Source organism: Sus scrofa, chromosome 11 (assembly GCF_054392235.1).
Source record: "Sus scrofa isolate SSC_HxYL_T2T_F1_AM1 chromosome 11, Sscrofa_HxYL_maternal_Yorkshire_Landrace_v2.0, whole genome shotgun sequence".
Lineage (NCBI taxonomy): Eukaryota > Metazoa > Chordata > Mammalia > Artiodactyla > Suidae > Sus > Sus scrofa.
The window spans coordinates 11,992,899-12,017,825 of record NC_139393.1 but is presented as its reverse complement, the minus strand read 5'-3'; the positions used below and the strand labels follow the sequence as shown (position 1 = coordinate 12,017,825).

General features: G+C 35.0%; 1 protein-coding gene across 21 annotated transcripts in view; it reads right to left on the bottom strand.

The window, feature by feature from the left end:
- The window catches only part of NBEA (neurobeachin), a 644,629-nt gene that overhangs the window by 349,015 nt on the left and 270,687 nt on the right, over positions 1-24,927 (bottom strand). For all 21 annotated transcript variants that reach the window (XR_014819172.1, XR_014819171.1, XM_021065197.2 and 18 more), the window contains one exon: positions 5,725-5,786. Coding sequence is in view for 19 of the 21 variants with exons in the window: in XM_021065197.2 (XP_020920856.2) it covers positions 5,725-5,786 (62 nt within the window). In the remaining 2 variants the exon portion in view is untranslated. The remainder of the gene's footprint in view (positions 1-5,724; positions 5,787-24,927) is intronic.

Here is a 24,927-nt window from a genome sequence, read left to right as displayed (position 1 = left end):
TCTCTCCCAAATGTAGTAGAATCATGAGAACTCAGAGGTGAGAAAAACTGCTGTTTCTCTTTTATATTTTAAATTTTTCACATAGATGAGCTCAGAACTTCTGTTTTTCCATCCTTTGCCTTCTCTGTTTATAATATGGATTAGGAACCAATTAATATACAAGGATGAAAGTGTTGCATCATGTTTGTGTATGATATATACTAAGGTAGCTTAGAAAAAGATATTTTATAACATAAAGACGACTGACTCAAAATTTATTATACCTGCCAATTTCTCCAGGAGTTGAAATAAAAAGAAATCAACAAGAAAAAAGACCTCATGGAAGTGATCAAAAGTAATCTGAATTACATGGTCTTTAAATCTCTGATTGAATTTTCAGAGAGGGATGATGTCAATACTTGGGTAGATGACAGCTAGTTGACTCTGCTCTACTGATGAAATTGTTCAGTAGTTATTTTCCCCAAGGCACATTAAACAGGTATTTACTGACTATTTTATACTTACATTTTTCCTTCAAAATATGTACATTTTACTGTATAATCTTCTCCATATTTTCTAATAATTTAAAGTCATTACTATGATCCATGTTGAAAATAATCTTTATGCATCACCCATTTCCAATTTCCTGCTTAACTTTCCTTTTTTTAATAGTACTTCTCTATTTAAAAAATTTTTTTATTTTTATTTTTTTAAATTTTAATTTAAATTTTTTTCCGCTGTATAGCATGGGGACCAAGTTTCACTTACATGTATACATTTTTTTTCCCTCTCTTTGTTCTGCTGCGATATAATTAACTTTCTTTTCTATTTAGGATATACTACAAACTTTCTGGCAAGAAAGATGATATGGTCATACCAACTCCCCAAAAAACTGTAAATGCCCAGTATCCCCCTTTAACTTTGAGATGACATCATACTACAGATGAGAGTTGGAGGAGGCACTGACCAGAGAAAAAGGGATTTCTTAGATACTTAGGAAAAAAATAGTGGCCTTATTCCTTCTAAAAGCAAGGCAGAAACTGTAAAAGCAAACTTCAAGACCTACTGAACACGACTTGCAAGTTAGAAATTTCTTATCAATCTCAATTTTAGGCTATGTAACATACTGTAATATTTTACATGGAAAAATAATCTCAGGAAAATATTGTTCCATGTGTTTGCTGGAAATGGGTAATTCCCTACATCACAAATAAACCCAAATAAATACACGGGCTAGCTACTCAATTTCTAAAGTGCTCCAAATAAGGCTGATCATTGGTCTGAGCTTGTTGCAGGTTCATTTCTCTCCAGATTTTGGCTCACACCAAATCTCCTTCTCTACTTAGATTGAGGAGAAGGTCTATTACCTTCAAGGGGTCCATCTTTAGTGCATCTTACTAAAGCCTTCCATGAAAATCTTATTTCTGGGTTCAAAGAAACAATTTTCTGAACCGCATATAGTTGGCATTTGATTATATTCAATTTAAAATACCATGCCGCAGCTTTCAATTCTTCCTTGATTTCAAATTGAGCTATAAAACAGGTTGGTTTCATGGATAAAACCAAACTCTTTAAGAACTAGAAGAATGTATCAATAAATATTTAGTAAAGATTACAAATGTTAAAATATAAAAGTAGTCACTAAGTAATTAAATGTGACATAATTTCATCATGATAATTAGGATTCCATAGTTCTAAAGATGCTTGAAAAAACTCTGTCCATCAGTAGTTTTCTTAATTTATAATCTTCCTATCTTAAACACCAAAACTCCTTTGGCATTGAATACTTATAAATGAATATTCTTTAGTAGTCCTTCCTCCACTTCAACCTATCTTAGGTTTATTATAGTTATAAGAAAAGTATGTCTTTTTCTTTTGTACTATCTGATGAAACTGGAGAAAAAATAGAAAATTGAAATGTTCAAAGGCTAAATCATCTGAAAAAGGAAGATTATTCTTCAGTTGTGGTTCATTTGTAAGTGCTGTGTTTAGAAGTCCTAGGTTATGGCCTTGATCATATCAGTGGAATCACTAGAAACCTTTTTATTTAAGTAAGTATATGGAGTATTTAAAAAAGAATAAAGGCAAAACAAAACCACAAAATCACTCATGTTAGTAACTTAAAGAGACCTGCAAGGCTTGACTTCTACTTATGTTACTTATACATAGTTTTGGTTTTTAATGAGAATAAAAATGATTTATTAAGAATACACTTGTGTAATCAGTGCTTCAAGTCAGAAAGTACTTAAATACTGAGACATTATTTTACATAAGAATTTCTCAATTTATAAAACATTTTTTATTGACAGATAAGGCACAGAAAAATGCAAGTGGCATCTGCTAATCTTTAGTTATGAAAACTTAAAGAAATCCTATGGGATAACATCACTCAATTTTTCCTGGAGAACCTCTGATGGAGACTTCCTAAAAAAAAAAAATCTGGAAATAATTAGAAGCTATTATAGTACCCTAAAAAGTTTACTTGAAAACTAAATCTGCTCTTCATCAAAAAACACAATACATTCAGAAAAATTTGATGAAAAAATAAGGTCCACATATAGAATAATGAAAAGCACCTCAACCACACCTGATTGTAAAACTTAAAAAAACGAAAAAGCTGACAGAGGGTAATAGCAGACCTATGAGATACTGAAGAACTCTGGAGGAAATATTGTATTAACTGATTAAGAACTGATTTTTCAAAACACAATACAGTAATTATTTTACTTCAGTTCACTTTACCTCCAATTTAAAAAAAAAATCATGTGACTAAGTACATTTTTAATATGAGTTGAAAAGGAAGAAGAATAGTTAATTATTAAAATTTACTTTTATTTCATAAGATCTACATGGAAAAGAAAAACGTCCATATATAGTAAAAAATGTTTGGGGCATTTGTGGAATAATAGATGCTATATAATGATAATGCTAATAGCATCTTAAAACTTAAAATATGTTTTCCACAGAGACCCAAAATTCCACTGGGGGGTAGACTGGATGGCGTGTCCCTTAGAGTTTAAAAGACTGTCCATATGAACTGAATTATCCTTGACAAGTACCTTCAGACACGTGTAATGTGATCTCATGTAAATTTAGACCACATTTTTTTTTTTTTTTTTTTTTTTTGCACATGAACCACTGGCAATAGTTAAGTTTATTCAGGAGCTCAGATAAAAAGGAAAGAAAAGCTGAAATCCTTAATAAGATGTAGTGGTTACCACGCATTTCCGAAGTGAAAAGCAGAAAAATAAAAAGCATTTAATGTGTTGTAGCAAATGAAAGAAAAACTAATGCTGTGAGAAATGCTGCATTTTCCTTTCCTTTTTCAGTTCTTAGCTACCTCTTCTCTCCAAACAAAACATTATCCTTCCATGGTTTATCCACATTTAGAGAAGGAAAAGCTAATTCTAAACAAATACACCAGAAAATTCCATTTGCATTGAAAACTTATTCTATCCAATAATTAAATCCCAGTGTGGATAATAGTTGTATTCCCCACTGTGGGAAAAAATATATACACTTCATCAAGGTAGTTACTTATTCAGATTTTCAGCTAATTTTTTAGTACCAATAAGAACTCATCATAATAACATAGAGCTATCAATACTTGCAAAAGGCCGACTGTAAAACAAAAGACAATTCCAGACGATGCAGCTTTAAAGACTCCTCAGGATTGCCTCCGCCTTGGCACAAAGACAGCCTACAGAACAATACTAATTCTACAGGGATCAGCAACATTATCAAAGAGATGCATTAAGGCCTTCAGAAGAGAACTCAGCTCTGGAAAGCACTGCTGTGCCAAGCCATCTCCGCAGCATCAGCAACTCTATTTCTCTTTATCAGAGGTTTGCTCCTGCTATGACTGCCTGGCTAATGGGTGAAAAGAGGGTATAAATCATCATGCATCTGACTCGTAGAGAAAAATGGCAGATTATTTTAAGAAACTTTGAAGCCATATCCATACTCTGTGTGTCCTCAAAACCAAGGTTTGATACATCTGTGGAACAACTAATGATCTGCAAAAGATGCATTTAAAAAGTAATTTAAAAGTAGAATAGTAAACTCTTCCCACCTGAATTACACTGAAGGAAGATTATTCATCTGCTTCTTTAAAAATATTTTGTGGAAAGCCAGATCTCGTTTTAATAGAAAATAAAATAATTGGAGCTTTGTTTTCTTTTTTACAAATACAATTTAAGGTCATTTAAATGAGGTATATTTAATCAATTAACCCCCTGGATATTTAAAACACACTGAATTATTTAAAAAATTCAAGTTAAAAATCAAATTGAGACATGTTTATAATAATGCTTGGCTGAAACACTGAAAGAAAGTGCACTGCATAGAGAGCTTAAATTTCTCACTCTTCCTTTCAATCAATATCTGAGGCAAAGTTTCATCTCTAGGGCCCTTAATGGCAGGAATTCCTGGAGCCAGCAAATGAGTAATGTTAAACCTATGATCAGATGATGAGGCCATCAAAGACACTAGACACTAATGCTACATTCTTCTTTATTCCTCTGAACTGCAGTGAAACCGAGAGCTAAAGAGGAAGGAATTTTATACTATTTTTTTTCATAAAACCTTTTTTTTTTTTAATGTGCATCATCAAGACTAAAAAGTCCTGCTAGATCTCAAAGATGTCTCTCGAACTCAGGACTCTGGCATTAGGTAACAATTTTCAAATGCCCTACAGATGAACTCCTGCCAGGGAAACTGTTTTCTTTAACTTTTCCTTATTAAAACTCTTCCTGCATGAAAAGAGGAAAATGGACCTAATGATTTCCCTTGAATATATTCTTGAAGAAAGTAAACCTGAAGACTGAAAATCAATAGGTAAGTTTTTGGTTTTGTTTTTGCTGATGCTTTAAAGGATCAACTGAAGCCATACTGTTGTTTATTTGGAAGTTAGCAGTGGTTTTAGCCAGACCTCAGGTCAGTAACTACAAACAGTATTGATGTATTTTCCTTTCCACTGAGGAAACTAGGGATAAATGTAATAACTACTTGTTACAAACATGCATGAGGTCTTTTTAAATTCTCATATTACAAAATATTTAATACTTTTGGGAAAATCAGGATCACTAGGAGACTTGCAGAGCTGGTGAGAAGAAAGACCATCAGGTCCCTTTATCAGAAAAATGTTACACGTAATTTTCTTATAATTGCTCACAAATACCCTACAATTATTAGTCTACTTTTAATTCTTATCATTAAAAGTAAATGGTATAAGTAGAGTTTTAGAATTTACCCTTAAATTACATTAAAAAGGGGTAAGAAGCAAGGTATCATATCAAAAAAACCCCACTAATGAGTTAATTTCACACTTTGACTCTTGCATTTAAAAAACTCTACTTTTCATGATCTCAAATAGCGAAAAAGAAATCATGTAATTAACAATGAAGGTCAAAATTATAAATACTACTGTATCATTTTAAAAGGAGGGGGTGTAAAGAAGAGTGTAAGATAATAAATTATATAATTTGCAGAGATTAAAAAATAGAAGATAGTTTAGGTAATAAGAGAGCTAAAGAGAGAAGAAGGGAGAGGGAGATTAAAGTGATATTTGCATGGTAAGATCATCTACACCAAAAAAATCACTATCATTTATTTTTTTCATCTATGAGATAAAAGAAATTTTAAAATGTATGAACATATACATATCTATTCACATACATTCTCTTGTTAGTGACACAAAACAACCCTTATGTGGTTTAATGTAATCAAGTGAATGAGATTTCCTACCTGAGAACAAAGCAGCATAACAAGCTCAACCACAGAAGTGCTGGACTTCATACAAACAAGGCCTAAAACAAAGAAACGTTAAGACAAAGTGAAATTACACTGGTAAAAATCACCATTCCCAGTTAATTCATTATACAGTTTTAACTTCTAAAATCCTTCTTTAAAATAGAATTCCTGAAATAACATAAATGGAGGCATTCACTGACTTTTTTTAGCATTAATTTTAAAATATACAGATATTCAAAAAGATGTGAAAACTACAAAAAGACAAAAAAAACAAAAAAAACCCAAAACCTGACTTCTTGCTACTGTTATTTATGGTCAGGCGTTTCTTATATTTATACAAGTTGGGGGTAGTCATCAAAACCAATGACCTAGTTAGAGCTCCTTTTATTCCAGTGACATTCGCTATGTGATTATCTTCTGGAGCACAGAACAATAATCACTGAAGATCTGCTTAAATTACCTTCTAGCAGACAAAAATAAAATAATTTATTAACAGGTAGTTCTCCATAGGTTGTCAATTGTTAAATGAATGTTAAAATATTAAAAAATAATTTCACATAAAATTAACCTTATGCAATTTTTATAAAATCTTCCATTTTTCTTCTTCCAAAATCTCTGAATAGACATCAGAAGAAAAAAAGATAAATAAGAATATATATGTAATAACAGCTACTACTCAATGATCACTTACTCTGTGTTGGGTACTGTGTTAAGTGCCTGATTCTCATTTACATTCTGTGACATACTACTATCATGTCCATTCTACAGGTAAGAAAATATTCATCTTAAAAACAGTTTAAATATTGGTTATTCATCAAGATTTTTTCCAGTCAAAAGGTTGACATCTGTATAACGTATAATAAGAAGGCAGATCAAGACTGGCAGTATTTTTTAAGTGCCAACATAAAGATGTAACCAAGGATTAATAACAATTTCTGGAGGAGAGTATATTAATCATGATGTTTGCTAACTGAAAATACATTTTTAAAGTTTTTAACTGTTTTAAAAATTAAATTAATAGACTCATTTTTTTCTGTTTGAAGAAAACATAACCAGTAAAAACACTGCATCAGTAAGAAATGCCAGAGTCTTACATTGTTGTTGCTAAATGGCAAGCTAAAGCGAAACCAGGGTTTTTTTTTCTCTTCAGGTGATTTCAATAAAGAGTCTCCAATGCCTTCCAGACACTAGCGTGTGTATTTGCTGTAGGTAGTGGATAAATACCCTTCCATGCCCATTCTGCTAACAACCTGTCCCTAATGTTCAGACCAACAGAGCAAGTTGTAAAAAGGCACTAGTACTCCATCTTATCAGATCTTTGGGCAGACAGTCAACTAACGAAATAAGAGGCAGATGTGAAAAGCTCATTTAAGAGACTATTGTTGTAATTGATCAGCAATTCTCATGCTCAGGAGCTACAGAATCAGAAAGATTAATGGGACATTTATCACTTGTTGGCTACTCAACTATTTGAAATTCTGACAAAGAAAAACTAAGTAAAAGGCCAAAGGACTATGATGAGCAAAAGGATCACAATTAAAATTCGTACTCTAAATCAATTTAATTTTAGGTGGTAAAGCTATATAAAGAACGACTAGACTACAAGGCTATATAATGAATGACCATATAAAGAATTATTAACTATATATTCTGTGTACTAGAGGTTCTTTTAAAATACGTATCAAGGTAAACATTAGAAAAACACACAATGACATTCGTTTTTCAGATTATGTTTTATTTTTTAATTAATTAATTATGTTTTGCTATTTCTTGGGCCGCTCCTGCGGCATATGGAGGTTCCCAGGCTAGGGGTTGAATCGGAGCTGCAGCCACCGGCCTACCGCCTAGGCCAGAGCCACAGCAACGCGGGATCCGAGCCGCGTCTGCAACCTACACCACAGCTCACGGCAACGCCGGATCGTCAACCCACTGAGCAAGGGCAGGGACCGAACCCGCAACCTCATGGTTCCTAGTCGGATTCGTTAACCACTGCGCCACGACGGGAACTCCCAGATTATGTTTTAGAATGAACTTCTAAAAAACTGCTGGGTAACAAGAATATTCATATTTTTTCCAAACACATACTATCATTCCATCACAAGAAAAACATAAACAAAGGCTCCACCAATGCTTTGTTCAAAGGAAAATACAAATGACAGGATAGCAAAATTGAAATTTGCAAACAGTACTCTAGGTACTTTGAAAGAGGCCATTGTGATCTCAACTCGATAAACCCTGATGTGATTTGCTGAATTAGTTTTGGAGAGAATGAACAAAATGATAATGGATCCTCCTCAAAAATAAAACAACACAAAAACAAAAATAATTTTGACAGAACACAAGAGAGGCAATTTTGGAAGAATTATCAACCTTCAAAAATTAAATAATAGGGAGTTCCCACTGTGGCTCAGTGGTTAACGAATCTGACTAGGAACCATGAGGTTGCGGGTTCAGTCCCTGCCCTTGCTCAGTGGGTTAAGAATCTGGCGTTGCCGTGAGCTGTAGTGTAGGTCGCAGACACGGCTCGGATCCCGCATTGCTGTGGCTCTGGCGTAGGCGGTGTAGGCAGGCGGCTACAGCTCTGATTCGACCCCTAGCCTGGGAACCTCCATATGCTGTGGGAGCAGCTCTAGAAATGACAAAAAGACAAAATAAATAAATAAATAAATAATTTTGGTTGGAACTATTTCTAAGTGTTAAAATTACTATAAAAACAAACAGATTTTTATTAGAGACAGGACATACTGAAGATAACTAGCATATTACTTTAGATATTTAGTAGAGATATTAAGAAAAGCATTGCATGATGACACTATCTTTAAGTAAAAAGTCACCTATATTTGAAAATTTGTGGTTTTGTATAATTTTAATCATAAGCTCAAGAAAGCTAAATTTATCTAGTGATGCTGGAAATAACTCCAGCTATATATGCATTAGGCAAATATTTGCCAAGTGTATGTCTCAGAAAGGATAAGTTTTTTTCCTTTTTGTATCTGGCAAGAAATTCATAACCAAATCAACTCATTTAAATCTCCTTGCACAGGGAACTCTACCCCAAATTCAGTGATGGTCCATATGGGAAGAGAATAGATGTGTGTATATGTATAACAATCACTTTGTTGTACAGTAGAGATAATTACAACATTGTAAATCGACTACACTTCAATAAAAATTTTTAAAATGAAAAAAGTCTCTTTATATGAGCAGAGGATATTGTCAGCACTCAGGATTTTAAGTAGTAAGACATTATCTACACTTTTACAACTGCTCCATATTTTAATTCCAATCTAAGATTATCTAACATTTACTTAAAGTTTTATCATTTACAAATCATTTTTATATATGCTGTCTCACTGGATTCTCACAAGAGCTGTTTGAGCTAGTTATTCCTACCTGACATGATAGATACAAAATTAAGGCAGCCAGTAACTAGCACAAGGTCTTCCATTCAGTACGTAGAACTGGGACCTGCATTCAAGTTACCTACTCAAAAATCCATTTTATGTTTGCTACAGAACTATTTAAAATGCATCATTAATAAGATGGCAATATGTGACTTAAAAGAAAAGTCACAATGGTTATTTCCAACGGGGGTGATTTCAGCAGTTTTCTCGGAGAAGGCAGTATACGTTGGTCAGACACAGGGGCAAAAAGCACCAGCTTAAGCAAACCTTACAGAAGGAACAGGGGGACTACAAACCCCTTAAAAGACCTTGCATACCTTGGGGGAATGGCTGACTAGAATACAGGGGATGTGTGAAAGTGGGACTGCAGGGTGAAACTGAAAGACAGATAAAGATTGATAGAAATAAAATGATGAACATTTTTGAAAGTGAAGAGGGAGAATACAGAGCAAGTAATACAAAGGGAGAAATGACACTAAAGATCAGTTACAGCATTCCTATTCCATGATGACTTTTCTCATCCTGTCAATTAAGAGGTAGCCAGCCCTCAAGGGATACACACACACACACACACACACAGACAGACATACATATATACATATATCCTTCCAACAAAAATATAGTTAGAACTGTTGACCAATCAATAGGATACTTTCAGCAGCAAATATATATTCACCAGAATAAATATTCTGACTAGAAATACTAATCCGACACTGTGCACCATGCTAGCTTCCCACAGTGAACCCACAGAGTGTAGATAATATGCATGTGGGAGAGAGAAGCCTGAATATGCAGGAAGTGCTCCAACGGTAAGGCAAGTGTCTAGAACAAGCTTTTGAATATATCATGAACTATGCTGTTGAAAGATAAGGTTGGCCAAGATAAACGTACTTTGAGAAGACGAATTAGGTGGACAAATTTGAGATGGCCAGATCTAGGCAGCACACACAGATTGGGCACAGATGAGTCAACCACCATCCAAAACGCTGGCAGTTTTTTTGGTTTACACTTACTAGGGGTAAGAAGTCACTTTTTACTTTCAGAACTACACTGTCTTGCCAAAAAACAACCAACCAACAACAAAAAACCCCCATAAAACCCCATAAAATTGTAAAATAAGTATTAAGTTAATATTTTGATCTTTGGGGAAAAACTGTCTTACTTTAACACAAGAAATAGTGAAAGGTATTGTGACACTGTTTTAATACAGAGCTGTCAGACTCTTTTGATTCAATTGTGGGTCTGCACACATCCACAGAATTAGAAGACAAAATTGAAAGATGCCTTATGCTTTAAAATAGCGTGGAAAAGGAGTTCCCCTTGTGGCTCAGTGGAAACAAATCTGACTGGCATCCATGAGGATGTGGGTTCAATCTCTGGACTCGCTCGGTGGGTTAAGGATCCAGCATTGCCTTGAGCTGTAATGTAGGTCTGCAACCGTGACTCAGATCCTGCGTTGCTGTGGCTGTGGTGTAGGCAGGCGGCTACAGCTCCGATTAGACCCCTAGCTTGGGAACCTCCACATGCCGTGGGTGCGGTCCTAGAAAAGACCAAAATAAAAAAACAAAAAAAAAAAAAGAAAAGAAAGAAATGGGAGTTACCATTGCGGTGCAGTGGAAACAAATGCGACTAGGAACCATGAGGTTGCGGGTTTGATCCCTGGCTTTGTTCAGTGGGTTAAGGAGCTGGCGCTGCTGTGAAATGTGGTGTAGGTCACAGATGTGGCTCGGATCTCGCGTTACTGTGGCTGTGGCATAGGCCGGAAGCTGTAGCTCCAATTAGACCCCAAGCCTGTCCATATGCCGCGGGTGTGGCCCTAAAAAAGCAAAAAATAAATAAATAAATAAGTAATGAAATGGATTTAGCTTTTTAATAGTCAGAAATTAGCAGTACCCTCTTATACAAAATATTTTGAAAGATTCATAAAGAAACTAATGCTAATATTAACTGCAATCTCAAAGTAATTTGATATTGCACCTTTCTCCATGGAAATTCTGTAGGCTCCGAACTGAAAATCTATTTCGACGTGAAAGTAGTTGGCTAAGTGCTTTTAACTTGCCAATCTAGACTGTTTAGATTGCTCAGAAACAAGATTAACTCTAACTATAGCTATATGATATCTTGTTATTTTGACTAATTTATTGAAATATGCTCTAATTTGTTTCTTTTGCTTTTTGTTTTTGGTCATTGTGGTGATACAGTTTAGGAATCTTATTGGCTGTGGATATTTTTTATTTTTTATGGTTTTGCTTCTGCTAAGAATTTTTGCTCCATGGTAGAGCTGAAATTCCTAAGACTCTCATAGGTAACTCTTTCACAGATTGAGAGATTACAATTTAAAAGTGATATTTACTAGGGCTTTGACAGGGAATGAGCTGAGGTAAAGAGGGCATTCTCAAGGCATTATTATTGCTATCTATTAAATGTGAAACACCACTGTAAATTTACCCTTATTTTAACTTATGTTTTAGAAACCAGGTTTGTGCTAGCCCATCAAAAATATCATATCAAGGGGAAAATTCTGGCAAATTCTTAATATTCAATGTCATTTTTTTCCTCCCTGTGACTTTTCATTTCTCTGTGCACATTCCATGTAAATACCATTTTACATTTAAATATACTAAACAACATATTACAATTTCCAAATCAGCTGGGATTAATTAAGTTTTGAGTTCGCTGTCTCTGGAGACACTTTCATTTAAATATCTTATTTTAAAAACTCTAAGTAAGCCACTGCCGTGTCACAGAGATGACACTGTCTTTGACCTTAAGGACAAAAGCCTGGTTACAAAATAAGGCATATACATATATGTGTCTGTGTGTGTGCGTGCGCGCGTGTATACACAAACACGAAGGTGTTCAGAGAGAGTATTATACTGAAAAGAACTGCAATATGGCCCTATGCCCCCAAATAACTTACAACAACTGTTGTTGAGGTTTTTAATTAAACACTTTTATCCATGGTATTAGACTCAAGTTTCCACTACAGAAGTGACTGACCTGCGTGTCTTGCCCTTTCCTTTACTTCCTGATTTAATCACAGCAGCAATGAATAAGGATGAAATAAGGGAAATCAGAGACATTTTCACTATCATAAATCATCTGGATTCCTCAATTCTCTTTGGGTTAAATTAAATTATAGAAGCAATTGTTATTCCTAAATCACTCCTCTGTACCAACTTTCTTCTCTTCTCCCTGTGCTTCAAATTCCAAAAACTCAATTAAATTCTAAAACTTCTAAACTATGTCTGGTTCAAATTCTCACATTACCCAACAAAGACTCTGACCCTGAATAATAATTAAGAATAATACACGTATTTTAACTATGTGTTTAAGAAATATTAATAATAAAAAGAGAAAAAAACAACAGGATAGTCATACAATTAATATGAGTTGAATAAAAATGGCTATGTAATGCCTCTTTATTAAAGATAAAATAATAATTTATATTCTATAAAATACGGAATCCTCCTTTTAAATATAGTATATATAAATGAACACTTTATTGATATAGGATCTTAGTTCCCAGACTAGGGATTGATCCCAGGCCACAGGTGTGAAAGTGCTGAGTCCTAACCACTAGATTATTTTTGTATTCAGAAGAACGCTGGCTCCATTTATTTTAAATACTATGTATCACTTTTCTTAATAATGCATTCATAAAGTCAAAAGATAAAAACTATGAAACATAATTAGTAAAAGTAAACTGTTGTTAATTATTGTGATTAAAGCATAAACAGAAAAAATAGGCTGTAGGTCAACTTAGGCTTAAATAGAGGAGAGTCAGGTGAATCGCATTTATTTATTTATTTATTTATTTATTTATTTACTGTCTTTTTGCCTTTTCTAGGGCCACTCCGGCAGCATGTGGAGGTTCCCTGGCTAGGGGTCCAATCAGAGCTATAGCCACCAGCCTACACCAGAGCCACAGCAAGGTGGGATCTGAGCTGCATCTGTGACCTACACCACCGCTCATGGCAACGCCAGATCCTTAACCCACTGAGCAATGCCAGGAATCGAACCCACAACCTCATGGTTCCCAGTCGGATTCGTTAACCCTTGTGCCACGACGGGAACCCCAAAACTCATTTATTTTTAAGAGTATATTCATTTTATCCAATAATTATAGACTTAAATTGTTGAATCACCCTGAGGAGACAAGCTAGACCTTCCCAAAACTCCTTATCTGTGCTCAACACAATAAATTCTCCAATTTGACCCAGGGTGAGTTTTCTTTACTGAATTCTCCATTTAAAGCAAAATATGAAATAGAGATGATCAGTCCTGTTTTATTAATTCTTCAGAATGAAATACACAGTTTTTGGAATTTGGAAGAACTTGGACATTCCTTCAATTTTACAACATTGAAGATATTGCCAAAAGTCACAGAATTATTATAAGTAGATATTCTAAGTAATAATTTACTGTGATTATATGTGAAGGATTATATAAGCCACAATTTTAGAGAAATGAACAAGATTATTTTACCTACAGAAGAAAACTCTACATATCCAATAAACGCTTGTCTGTAATTTACGGTGATACCTTGGAGTTAAATTATATGATTATATATGTACCAGGATACAATAATGATGCAGTAGAGAAGTCAGCATGTAAATTGCTTTGCAATGAAAAAATATAACATTTCAGTATAAAATATCAGTCCTACTTACAAAAGTAAATGGTGCTTTTATTTCTTCAAATTCTTCTTGCAATGATAGATCTATTACAATAACAGTTATTTTGTGAAATAATAGGAACTAAGGAATCTACAAAATGGAATCAAATAAATGGTCATAAAAAACGTCTGGCAGAAAGTAAGGAGCTAGTCATTCCTAAGAACTAAAGACATTTAATAATTCAGTTCTAAAACAGCACTGCATACTGAGTGTATGCCAGGGCACAAATACGAAACAGATATGCTCCCTGCGTTAGAGAAGTCTGCATTCTGAAGAATAACGTAGCAGATAAACTGGTCAGTTTAATCTGAACAGAAGTGTTATCTGAGAACCATTATAGGATGTTTACTTGGTAAACAAGATAAATGATGCCATTAAAGTAATTTCTGTTGTGATTACAGGGAAATGGTGAGCTTAATAACAACAGGAAATACTTTAGCTAAACTAATGCACAGTTATTAGTTCCTTGGGAGAAGGTGACCTAGATGTCATTCCAAGATCAACAATCACAAATGGTATTTCAACGTGTAAAACAGAATGTTTGATACAAAAAACTACCTCTACTGACAAAGTATCAAGATAACTCTATATATATCAAAAGAAATACATTAATGGGAAATACAAGTGAGGATATTTTCTAGTTGAAAGGTTGCAAAGTACAGCTGCCGAAATACCTTCCATAATCTTTTTAAGTACCAAGTTTCAAAGTTAAAATTACATCCTAATCAGAAGATTATCTTTACCCCGGACCTTGTGTAATTAGAACAACCTTATCGCTTTTATTTTTTCTAATTCTCTTTAAAACAACATTTTAGGCATAGATAACAACGTGTATATTATGAGTCACAGATATTTCCATATGGAAAAGAAAATAATACTCTAGCAGTTAAAATTGATATTACAAGTCTAGATTATAGTTTTCATGGATTCTCTTATGTATAATAGAGGTTCTTTTATTTATTTATTTATTTATTTTTGTCTTTTTGCCATTTCTTGGGCCGCTCCCACGGCATATGGAGGTTCCCAGGCTAGGGGTCGAATCGGAGCTGTAGCTGCCAGCTTACACCAGAGCCACAGCAACGTGGGATCCAAGCCGCATCTGCGACCTACACCACAGCTCATGGCAACGCCGGATTGTTAACCCACTGAGCAAGGGCAGGGACCGAACCCACAACCTCATGGTTCCTAGTCGGATTTGTTAACCACTGAGCCATGATGGGAACTCCTAGAGGTTCTTTTATATACAACCTGGTAAATTCTATTATTGAGTACCAAGCAAAAGTAGTTCAAAAGCACTGATTCTTCATGGAGGGGCAATGTATACACAAAAGAAAACAGCTGAAACAAAGAAGCTACCTGGGAAATTAAACTGTAAAGGAGACACAGAGGGAAAAAGTTCTTTGGGAAAAATCCAAAAAGCAACAGTTCTATACATTGACTTAAGAATAGTTGAAACAGCAAAATCTCATTAGCTAACCAAATCTCACTAGCTAAAAAAAACTACACAATCTTGGTTTGCATTATTATATAAGCAGAAAAATTAAAGGAGAATCATTAACCCACTGTCCTTTGCAATAATGGGATCAAAAATACTACATTCAGAAACTGCAATTTCTGGGGGACATAATGAAAGAGAGTCTTTCCATAAGAAAAATATCAAGATGGTGTCAAGTGAGTTCTAGGAAATAGTTACAGGAAACCAAAAATGTTCACTTGGCAAATGAGAAGGTTTCTGGGGAAAGAGTTATTGCGGAAAGGGCTTCTCTTATCCAGGATCCACCTAAATTCTGACATCTCTACCTAATAAAGGCATCTGCAATGTGGAAACTACGTTTTGATACCTGAGAAGGACAGATCAGAGACTGATGGTCAAGGGTGACATGCCCTGGGCCTGACCTCAGTTTCTGAAACTAGAGACAGAACAACATCTCTGGTCAGCGGAGATCAGGGACCAGGAAAAAGTCTGCTTGTGTATGTTCTCTTCCGTTACAGCGGTATTAAAAATACAATGCAGGTGCATATTATTAATTACCTGAAAATAGTAACAAACCAGTTAGTTCATACATTGCTTTCTAAATATTTCAATACTAGGGATTATCCTGAGCTCTCAAAAGTAGGCAATTTCATTAGCATTACAATATTCTTTAATCTTGATCTAGTTTTTAATTAAATCAAAGAATCTCTCAACTGAACATCTGAAGGCATGGTTTTAGCATATAAACTAAGTATCTGTGTAAACTCAAGCTAAGATACTTGCCTTTCTTGATACTAAAAATCTTTGCTGGTAAATAATGGATTAATGATTTTGAAACTTTTTTTTTTTGGTACTAGACCCTAAAGTAATACATTTTACATTGTGATCTAGTATATATAATTGAAACAAAGAGTTCACAAAACAGCTCTTCCTCTCACTGCGTGCAGATACTCTGCTCTAACCTATGACATGTCATGGTATGTGACTAAATGATATTGTACGGGAACGCTTTACTGATTATACCATATCATTCATGGGTCACAATCTACAGTCTGAATGTCAGTAGAGCTGGCTTGCCTCCTGTTTTTATACAGCCCACAAGCTAAGAATAGTTTTCACGTTTTGAAATGACTGGGGGCCAGGGTGAAGAAAGAAAAATATTTCACGACAGTTGAAACGTATAAAATGATGAAATGTTGAATATTCAATATTCAAAGTTCATAGCCAAACGCATTCCTTTACATATTGTCTGCACCTACTTCCTCATCGCAATGGCAGCATTGAGAAGTTATGACAAAGACTGTGTGACTGCAAAGCCTAAAGCATGTACTGATTGGCTTTTTGTGGGAAAGGGCTGCTGACGTCTGCACTAAAGGACATGGAAGAGTTCTTGCTGGCTCGGAAGCCATCACTCCCAGTCCTTCCTTCATGGCTTACGTGGGCTAAAGTGGGACCAGCTGAGTAGCTGCGTGATGAGTGGGAAAAATGCTACAGAAAAATATGGGTTCTTGGTCAGTTACTTAGGCGTCAGATTTCTATTTCATCTTATACTTGAAAACAAGAAGTGAATAATATGGCAGGTAGTACTTGGTAGTGGTATAAACATTAAAATCATTTACAGGAGTTCCCGTCGTGGCGCAGTGGTTAACGAATCCGACTAGGAACCATGAGGTTGCGGGTTTGGTCCCTGCCCTTGCTCAGTGGGTTGACGATCCGGCGTTGCTGTGAGCTGTGGTGTAGGTTGCAGACGCGGCTCGGATCCCGTGTTGCTGTGGCTCCGGTGCAGGCCGGCAGCTACAGCTCTGATTAGACCCCTAGCCTGGGAACCTCCATATGCCGTGGGAGCGGCCTAAGAAATGGCAAAAAGACAAAAAAAAAAAAAAAAAAATCATTTACAGCCTTTGTCCTGTGAGTTCATAGGGCTTTAACCTGCAGCTCTTCAGTGTTTCCTTGTTAAGAGGGCCCAGTAAAGGAGGGTAGTTGTTTCGGCAGGGATTAGTTTTGAACATAAACCCATCTATGTCGTGCTGGTTTTGTATGTACACGTCAAATCTACAATGATAAAACAGGCACTATTTTTGGAGAAAATGAAGCTAGTGACTTCTCCTTGCTTTTATATATTTTATCTGAGTTGAAATGACCCTTTGTCTTAAAAATCTATTTTTTTTTTTTTTGTCTTTTGTGCACACTAGTCTTTTACTTAAGAACTAGATTTATTCAACAAAATTATTACTTGTACTTTCTGCCTCCAGAACATATGTAATTGGCAAAGTTTTCAATAGTAGTCATATACAAACAAGCGTTCTTCTGGCCCTGGTGTCTTCACTTTCCTTACATTCTGGTTCCTCTGTCAGGTTTAGATCTGACCAACATGCACCCAAATTGTGTTTTGTGTGTGTTGTACTCTTATTTTACAAAATTTTGTTTTAGGAATATAGTTGGGAATAAAGCAATGTTAGGACAAATATCAGCTTTATAGAATATAAACAAAACTTGGAGTATTGTGCTGAAATATATGTTATTTAATGGACGATATTAAAAATTGGCTACTATCACCATCACTCATGAAATCCTCAGACAATGTTGGAATAAGGTAATCAGGGGATTTCTGCTTTTTTGCTTATTCAAATTAAATAAATTTCACCCTTCTATTTTATCACTAAGACCAGTTCCTCAAATCTGCTTGACTACTGAAAACAATTTCATTTGGTCTACCATCTACTTACCCATTCACAATTGTTTTCAATGCTAGGTACCCTGGCAGGTCCTAGAGCCTTTGCAGAGTTTAAAGTCTGGTGGGTGGTAGATGTGTTAGCAAGTAATTACACGAATATGGGTTGCCAATTATAGTTTTGATACAAGCTCTGAAGAAAGGTTATATATAACAATGAAACCTAACTTAATCAGGGATATCAGCTAAGTCTTTCCAGAGGAAGTTTATGATACAAGAATGTAAAGGAGTCAGGTAAATGTAGGTAAATGGAAAGCATTTCATGATCATTCAAAAATAATTCAATTATTGAAAGACCCTTCTAAATCCCTCATATTCTTCTATGACTAAAAATACACTGATTTCATTGAGTCCCCAACAGAAAATTCTTTTATCTAATATATATACATAGTAAGTATTGCTCAAATGCAAATAAGTAAGTATTGCTTAAATGCAAATAAGGCTTTATATCTGTTGGCTCTATAACTAACTGAAATTAATGGATTGTATAAATAATTCACAAATTAGTTTCTGTTTCATTACCTAAATCCATCACTCTATCAACTGGCACACAGGACATGTATATGTGATAAATACACTGCCTCTGCCTTTCCAGCCCCATTCCCAGGTGCTGCTGCTCCATTTACTACAAAAGTCAATTGTTCATATGTCAGAATTTTGTCCATAATTAGCTGAGTTTTACACAGGTGTCTCCCATCATCCTTATATATTTCTGACACTGAGCTACAGAAGCTTTGGTTCTACTGTGACTGTTGAGAATGCATGCTTTCCATGGATCTATTCAAAGAGAAGGAAAAAATAAGTAATACCCTCAGTTTTCTTGAAGTATATAATTTAATATTATAAAAAGAAAAGAATATGTATAACATATTTCATTCTCTAAAACAATCAAAATTCAATTTTTTAAAATGTGGAGTTACCTTGGAGCAACTTAAGGAAGGACAAAGAGCTGCCAGCTACTAAATTAACTCAGGATAAACACCGTAAACCAATTACATTTTATAACTATATTATATCCATAATAAGAATATAAAGTTTCTGGAAATGTCAACCCCTACGAGTGCTCAGAAGTATAGTTCCTCTTTTAAAATTTCTAATTCAGTTTTTCTTTCCCAATTATTTCTCGAATGTGCATAAACTTCTCAGAGGGTAAAAGAATAAAAGCCTATAGTAATTTCAAGCTTAGTTCCTAAAAGGTTGCATATAGTCTCATATGTGTAGCCATTATATCCAAATCAGTATGCAGGCAATTTTTAACAATGCAAAAATAAAATATTTTTGCCTTAATGTAAACTACATGCGTACCCTTCAAAAACAGACTTGTTATTCAGTGTTCTGTGTTTCACGGAATACATGTCATTTATTGTATTTAGAGCATCCACATGTCCCAGTTTACCAAGATAACCCAGGCTCATGCCAGCATGGATATAATTCTAAATATTAGAATTATATATTTCTAATATATAATTTTCTCTTCTGAAATTGTTCTGGTTTGCATGAAAAATTATGTGAATAATTTAACTGTATTAGAACAAAACATAAAATTGTTCCCTTTTAAAATTACGTTATCATGGAATATATAATACAAGTACTACACTCCACTATTTCATGAAACAAAAATATTTTCCAGTCACCCTATCAAGGTACATGATCCACTTTTTAGTCAGGGATACATTTATCTGCTACTGAGGACAAATTCTTCATATTCAGTTATTCCTGTAGCAGGTAGTTCAGATATGCCATCTGAGACTTTTAGACGGCCACAAATGATGTACTTTTTAACAAACCTTCTTTTTAAATCCAAGGTACAAAGATCATGCACTAAATTAAACTGTCATATCTTATTAGTGTCCTTTGATCTAGAACAGTTCACAGTTTTCTTATACTTCAAAACTTCCTATTTTTGGTATCCAGGCTGCTTGTCTCCCCCAAAATGTTCTATACATTTAAAAAATCTCCTCATGTTTAACTTCAGGCTATATATTTTTGACAAGAAATCTCCATTTCATGGTTTCCTCCTGACTTAAATGCTGTCACTCCTATCTCCTGTGTCTGTGAAGAAGATGCATTCCTGTATGCTTCCGATTTCTCTCCTGGGAGAGTAGGAGATGATGTGTTACCTTTGACTATATTTCCAAGTGTATTACAGAACACTAAATATAGTGAATTAGCTATACCGGTATACTTGATATACTATATTAGGTAAATTCTGGTAAAGAAGGTTCCTCTGACTTTTTATCAGTCCTTGATTTTAATCTTAGATTGTTAGAATATAGTTTCAGCTTAGCTAGTCAATGAATATATGATGAGTCATAATAATTTCAGTGAATGAAAAAATACTACTGGTTTGAGGATTTTACATTCTTTGTATTAATTGTCTTTATTAGCTAAAAGGAGATTTTTGTATTGAGATACTAAACTGTGCAGTTCGAAATGTTTTATTTATGATCAAAGAGTATGATTTCTACTTTTAGAAGGTATTGTTTTCATGTTAGATGTTACCTGTGATGGAAAAATCTTAGTCAACATTGACATTTAGTAAACATTTGTGTTATTTTATGGACAATTTAATTTCTACTTATTTGTAAGGAAAAAAAGTAATTTGGTCAAGATGCTTAGAAATTACGTCTATATAAAAAAGAGCTATGCTTTTGAACACAGGAGCAACTAACACTGAATAAGAACATCCTTGAAGATAAAGAGTAAATTTAAGATGTGTAAAATTCCATTTACATTTTCCTTAATTTGTGTATACTCTTATCTTTTTTCTTTTTTGTCTTTTTAGGCCCGCACCCGAAGCATATGTAAGTTCCCAGGCTAGGGGTCAAATCCAAATCCAAGCGCCAGCCTACGCCACAGCCTACGCCGCCAGCCTATGCCACAGCCACAGCAATGCAGGATCTGAGCCATGTCTGTGACCCACACCACAGCTCATGGCAATGCTGGATCCTTAACCCACTGAGCAGGCCAGGGATCAAACATATGTCCTTTTGGGATACCTGGTGGGTTCATTACCGCTGAGCCACAAGAGGAACTCCTATCTTATCAACTGTCTCTCAGGACACACATGTGCATGTGCCTTTTTCAAGGAAAGTTTTGTCTGGATATACGCCCAAGAGTGGGATTGCTGGCACATATTGTAGTTCTACATTTAGTTTTCTGAGGTACCTCCACACAGTTTTCCATAGTAACTGTATCAATTTGCATACCCACCAACAGCATAGGAGGGTACCCTTTGCTCCACACCCTCTCCAGCATTTGCTATTGGTTGACTTGTTAATGACGGCCATTAACATCATCTATGACAGGTGTGAGGAGGTACCTCAGAGTAGTTTTGATTTGCCCATCTCTAATGATTAGTGATATTGAGCATTTTTTCACTTGCTGTTGGCCGTCTGTATACCTTATTTGGACAAATGTCTATTCAAGCCTTTTGCCCATCTTCAACTGGGTTTTTTTTTTTTTCTTTTCCTGTTGAGTTGTATAAGTTGTTTGTATATTTTAGACGTTAAGCCTATGTCAGTTGCATTGTTTGAAACTATTTTCTCACATCCCAGAGGTTGTCTTTTTGTTTTTTTATGCTTTCCTTTGCTGTGCAAAAGCTTGTCAGTTTGATTATGTCCCACTGGTTTATTTTTGCTTTTATTTCTCTTGCCTTAGGAGACTGACCTAAGAAAACATTTGTACAGTTGATGTCAGAGAATGTTTTGCCTATGTTCACTTCTAGGAGTTTGAGGGTGTCTTGTCTTACATTTAAGTCTTTAAGCCATTTTGAGTTTATTTTGGTGCATGGTGTGAGGGTGTGTTCCAATTTCATTGATTTACTTGCTTCTGCCCAGCTTTCCCAGCACCACCTGCTGAAAAAACTTTCTCTCATTTTATATTCTTGCCTCCTTTATCAAAGATTAATTGACTGTAGGTGTCTTGGCTTATTTCTGAGTTCTCTATTCTGTTCCATGGAAACAACTTAAATGTCTATCAACAGACGAATGGATTAAGAAGTTGTGATATATATGCACAATGGAATACTACTCTGCCATAAAAAAGAACAAAATAATGCCATTTACAGCTACATGGATGGAACTAGAGACTCTCATACTTAGTAAGACAGAAAGAGAAAGACAATACCATATGATATCACTTATAACTGGAATATAATATACAGCACAAATGAACCTTTCCACAGAAAAGAAATGTATGGACTTGGAGAACAGACTTGTGGGTACCAAAAGGGAGGGGGAGGTGGCGAGATGGACTGGATGTCTGGGGTTAAACAGATGCAAACTATTGCATTTGGAGTGGATAAGCGATGAGATCCTGCTACCTAGAACAGAGAACTATATCCAGTCACTTGCAATGGAACATGATGGAGGACAGTGTGACACAAAGAATGTATGTGTGACTGCGTCACTTTGCTGTACAACACAAATTGATAGGACACTGTAAACCACCTCTAATAGAAAAAATAAAAATCATTAAAAAAATAATACAATTTGCTTTTACCAAAAACTAACTAAATAAATAATCTCCCCACGTTCAGAAATCTCCCTACTCCCTTCCAAAGTGAGTTTCTCTATTTGGTCTGGGCCATTCTTGATTCATGATGTCCTTTCTGTATTCTCTTATCCCTATCAAGCATCTTCGTTTCTACAGCTCTACTGTTCCCTCCCAACCTCCACCCTGTCTCCTAAAATGGATAGGTTTCTCCTCCATCAATAAAATTGTCGGAGTTCCCGTCGTGGCGCAGTGGTTAACGAATCCGACTAGGAACCATGAGGTTGCGGGTTCGGTCCCTGCCCTTGCTCAGTGGGTTAACGATCCGGCGTTGCTGTGAGCTGTGGTGTAGGTTGCAGACGCGGCTCGGATCCCGCGTTGCTGTGCCTCTGGCGTAGGCTGGTGGCTACAGCTCCGATTCAACTCCTAGCCTGGGAACCTCCATGTGCCGCGGGAGCGGCCCAAGAAATAGCAACAACAACAACAAAAAAGACAAAAAGACAAATAAAATAAAATAAAATTGTCGACAGCCACTTGAACCTCCATCAATTTTACTCTTTCGTTTCATTATCAAAATTTTCCAATGAGTGGTCTGTATGTTTAGTCAGTTTCTTTTCCAAACATTTTCTCATTTGGCAATCCTATATCTGTTTCCACTATTCTTCCGAAATGGCTCTAAGGGCACTTTTCATGAAATATAGTGGTCTGGTTGTAGTCTTCCTCCTCTTGACTTTTATATAATATTGACCACTTCCTTATAGTAACAGTAAATTTGCATCTCCTATTTTTAATACCTAAATTATTTTTCTATTTGATTTCAACTTTATTAAAAGACAGTTTACATAAAATACAATTTAACCATTTTAAATACATACTTCTTTGAGTTAGGACAAATTTATACATCCATTTAGCCACCAGCACAATCTGGTCCCCCAACAATTCCTTTGTGCCTATTCCTATTCAGCTGTCTCTGCGCCTCTAGCTCCAGACAACCCCTGTCCTGCATTCTACACTATAAAAAAGGTTTCTTCGATGGCAGTGTTGTATAAAAATGAAACCATACAATATGAATTTGTTTGAGTCAGGCTTTTCTTGCACAATGTTTCTGAAATCCATGCATTTTGTTAAGGGTGTCAGTAGGGTTTTGTGTTTTCTTTTTTTTTGGTTTATTGCTGAGCAATAATCATATGATATACAAGCACTTATTTATCTACTCATTTTTTGATGTATAATATAGCTTTTTCCACTTTGTGGTTATTATGAATGTGGCTATGAACTTTTATATGTCTTTATGTGGACATATTTATGTTTACATTTTCCTTGAATAATAACTGCAGTGGAATTACTGGGTCAAATTTTAAGTGAATATCCATAAAACATCACCAAACTGTTTTTCGAAGTTGTACCATTCTATATTCTAACCCAGCAGTGCATGAGGTCTTTAGTATTTTCTACATACGTGATAATTTCACCTGCAGTTAAAAACTGTTTTATTTCCTCCTCTCCAAACTGTATGTCTTTAATTTTTATTTGTCTTTGCACTAACTATGACATTCATTTTCAGTTTTTCATAGTTAGCATTTTTAGGTTAAGTTTGCTCCTTTTGGGACCCATTTCCCATTTTTGGTTTTTTGCTGATACCACTTTTAGGTTAAGTTTTATCATGAATAGTTTTTAAATTTTAACAAATGCGTTTCCTACATCAATTAAAAATGAGGAAAATATTTCATAAACATCTATATATCCATATATTAAGTATTTCTTGCACTCTCTTTGAATATACCTGAAATTCCAACTGGTATGATTAACCTGGTTGAAAAATTTCTTTTGATAGTTCTTATAATAGTACAACTGTGCTGGCAATGAATTTATCATCTTTTGCTGTCTGAAAAATTCTTCATTTCCTTTTCATTTCTGAAGAATATTTCCACTGGACAAAGAATTCCAGGTTGGAAGTCTTTTCCACCAACATTTGAAAGATGTTCCATTATTTTCTGATTTGCATAATTTCTGGTTAAAGGTTGATGATAATTTTATTTTTATAAATAACATTTTTTCTTCTGACAGGAGTTTAAAATTTAAATTATTATAGGTTAAAATTGACTTTATGGGTAAATTTCTATGAGACTTAACACACATATTGATTCATGTATACCATCATCCCAAGAAATCCCTTCTATTCCTTTAACAGTGACTCCCTCTCCACCCATAAACCCTGGCCACCAGTGACTGGTTTTGAGAAGGTCTAAAAGGAAGGAAGGGAGGGACAAAGGGAAAGGGGATGAGCCAGAAACATAATGTATATATAACCTGTGAGATAAGCTTTCCTTCCACTCAGTAACGTTGATGAGATTCATCCAAGTAGCAGGGTTTATCAATTGTATTTTCCTTTTATCTGCTGTTTGACTGCACCTG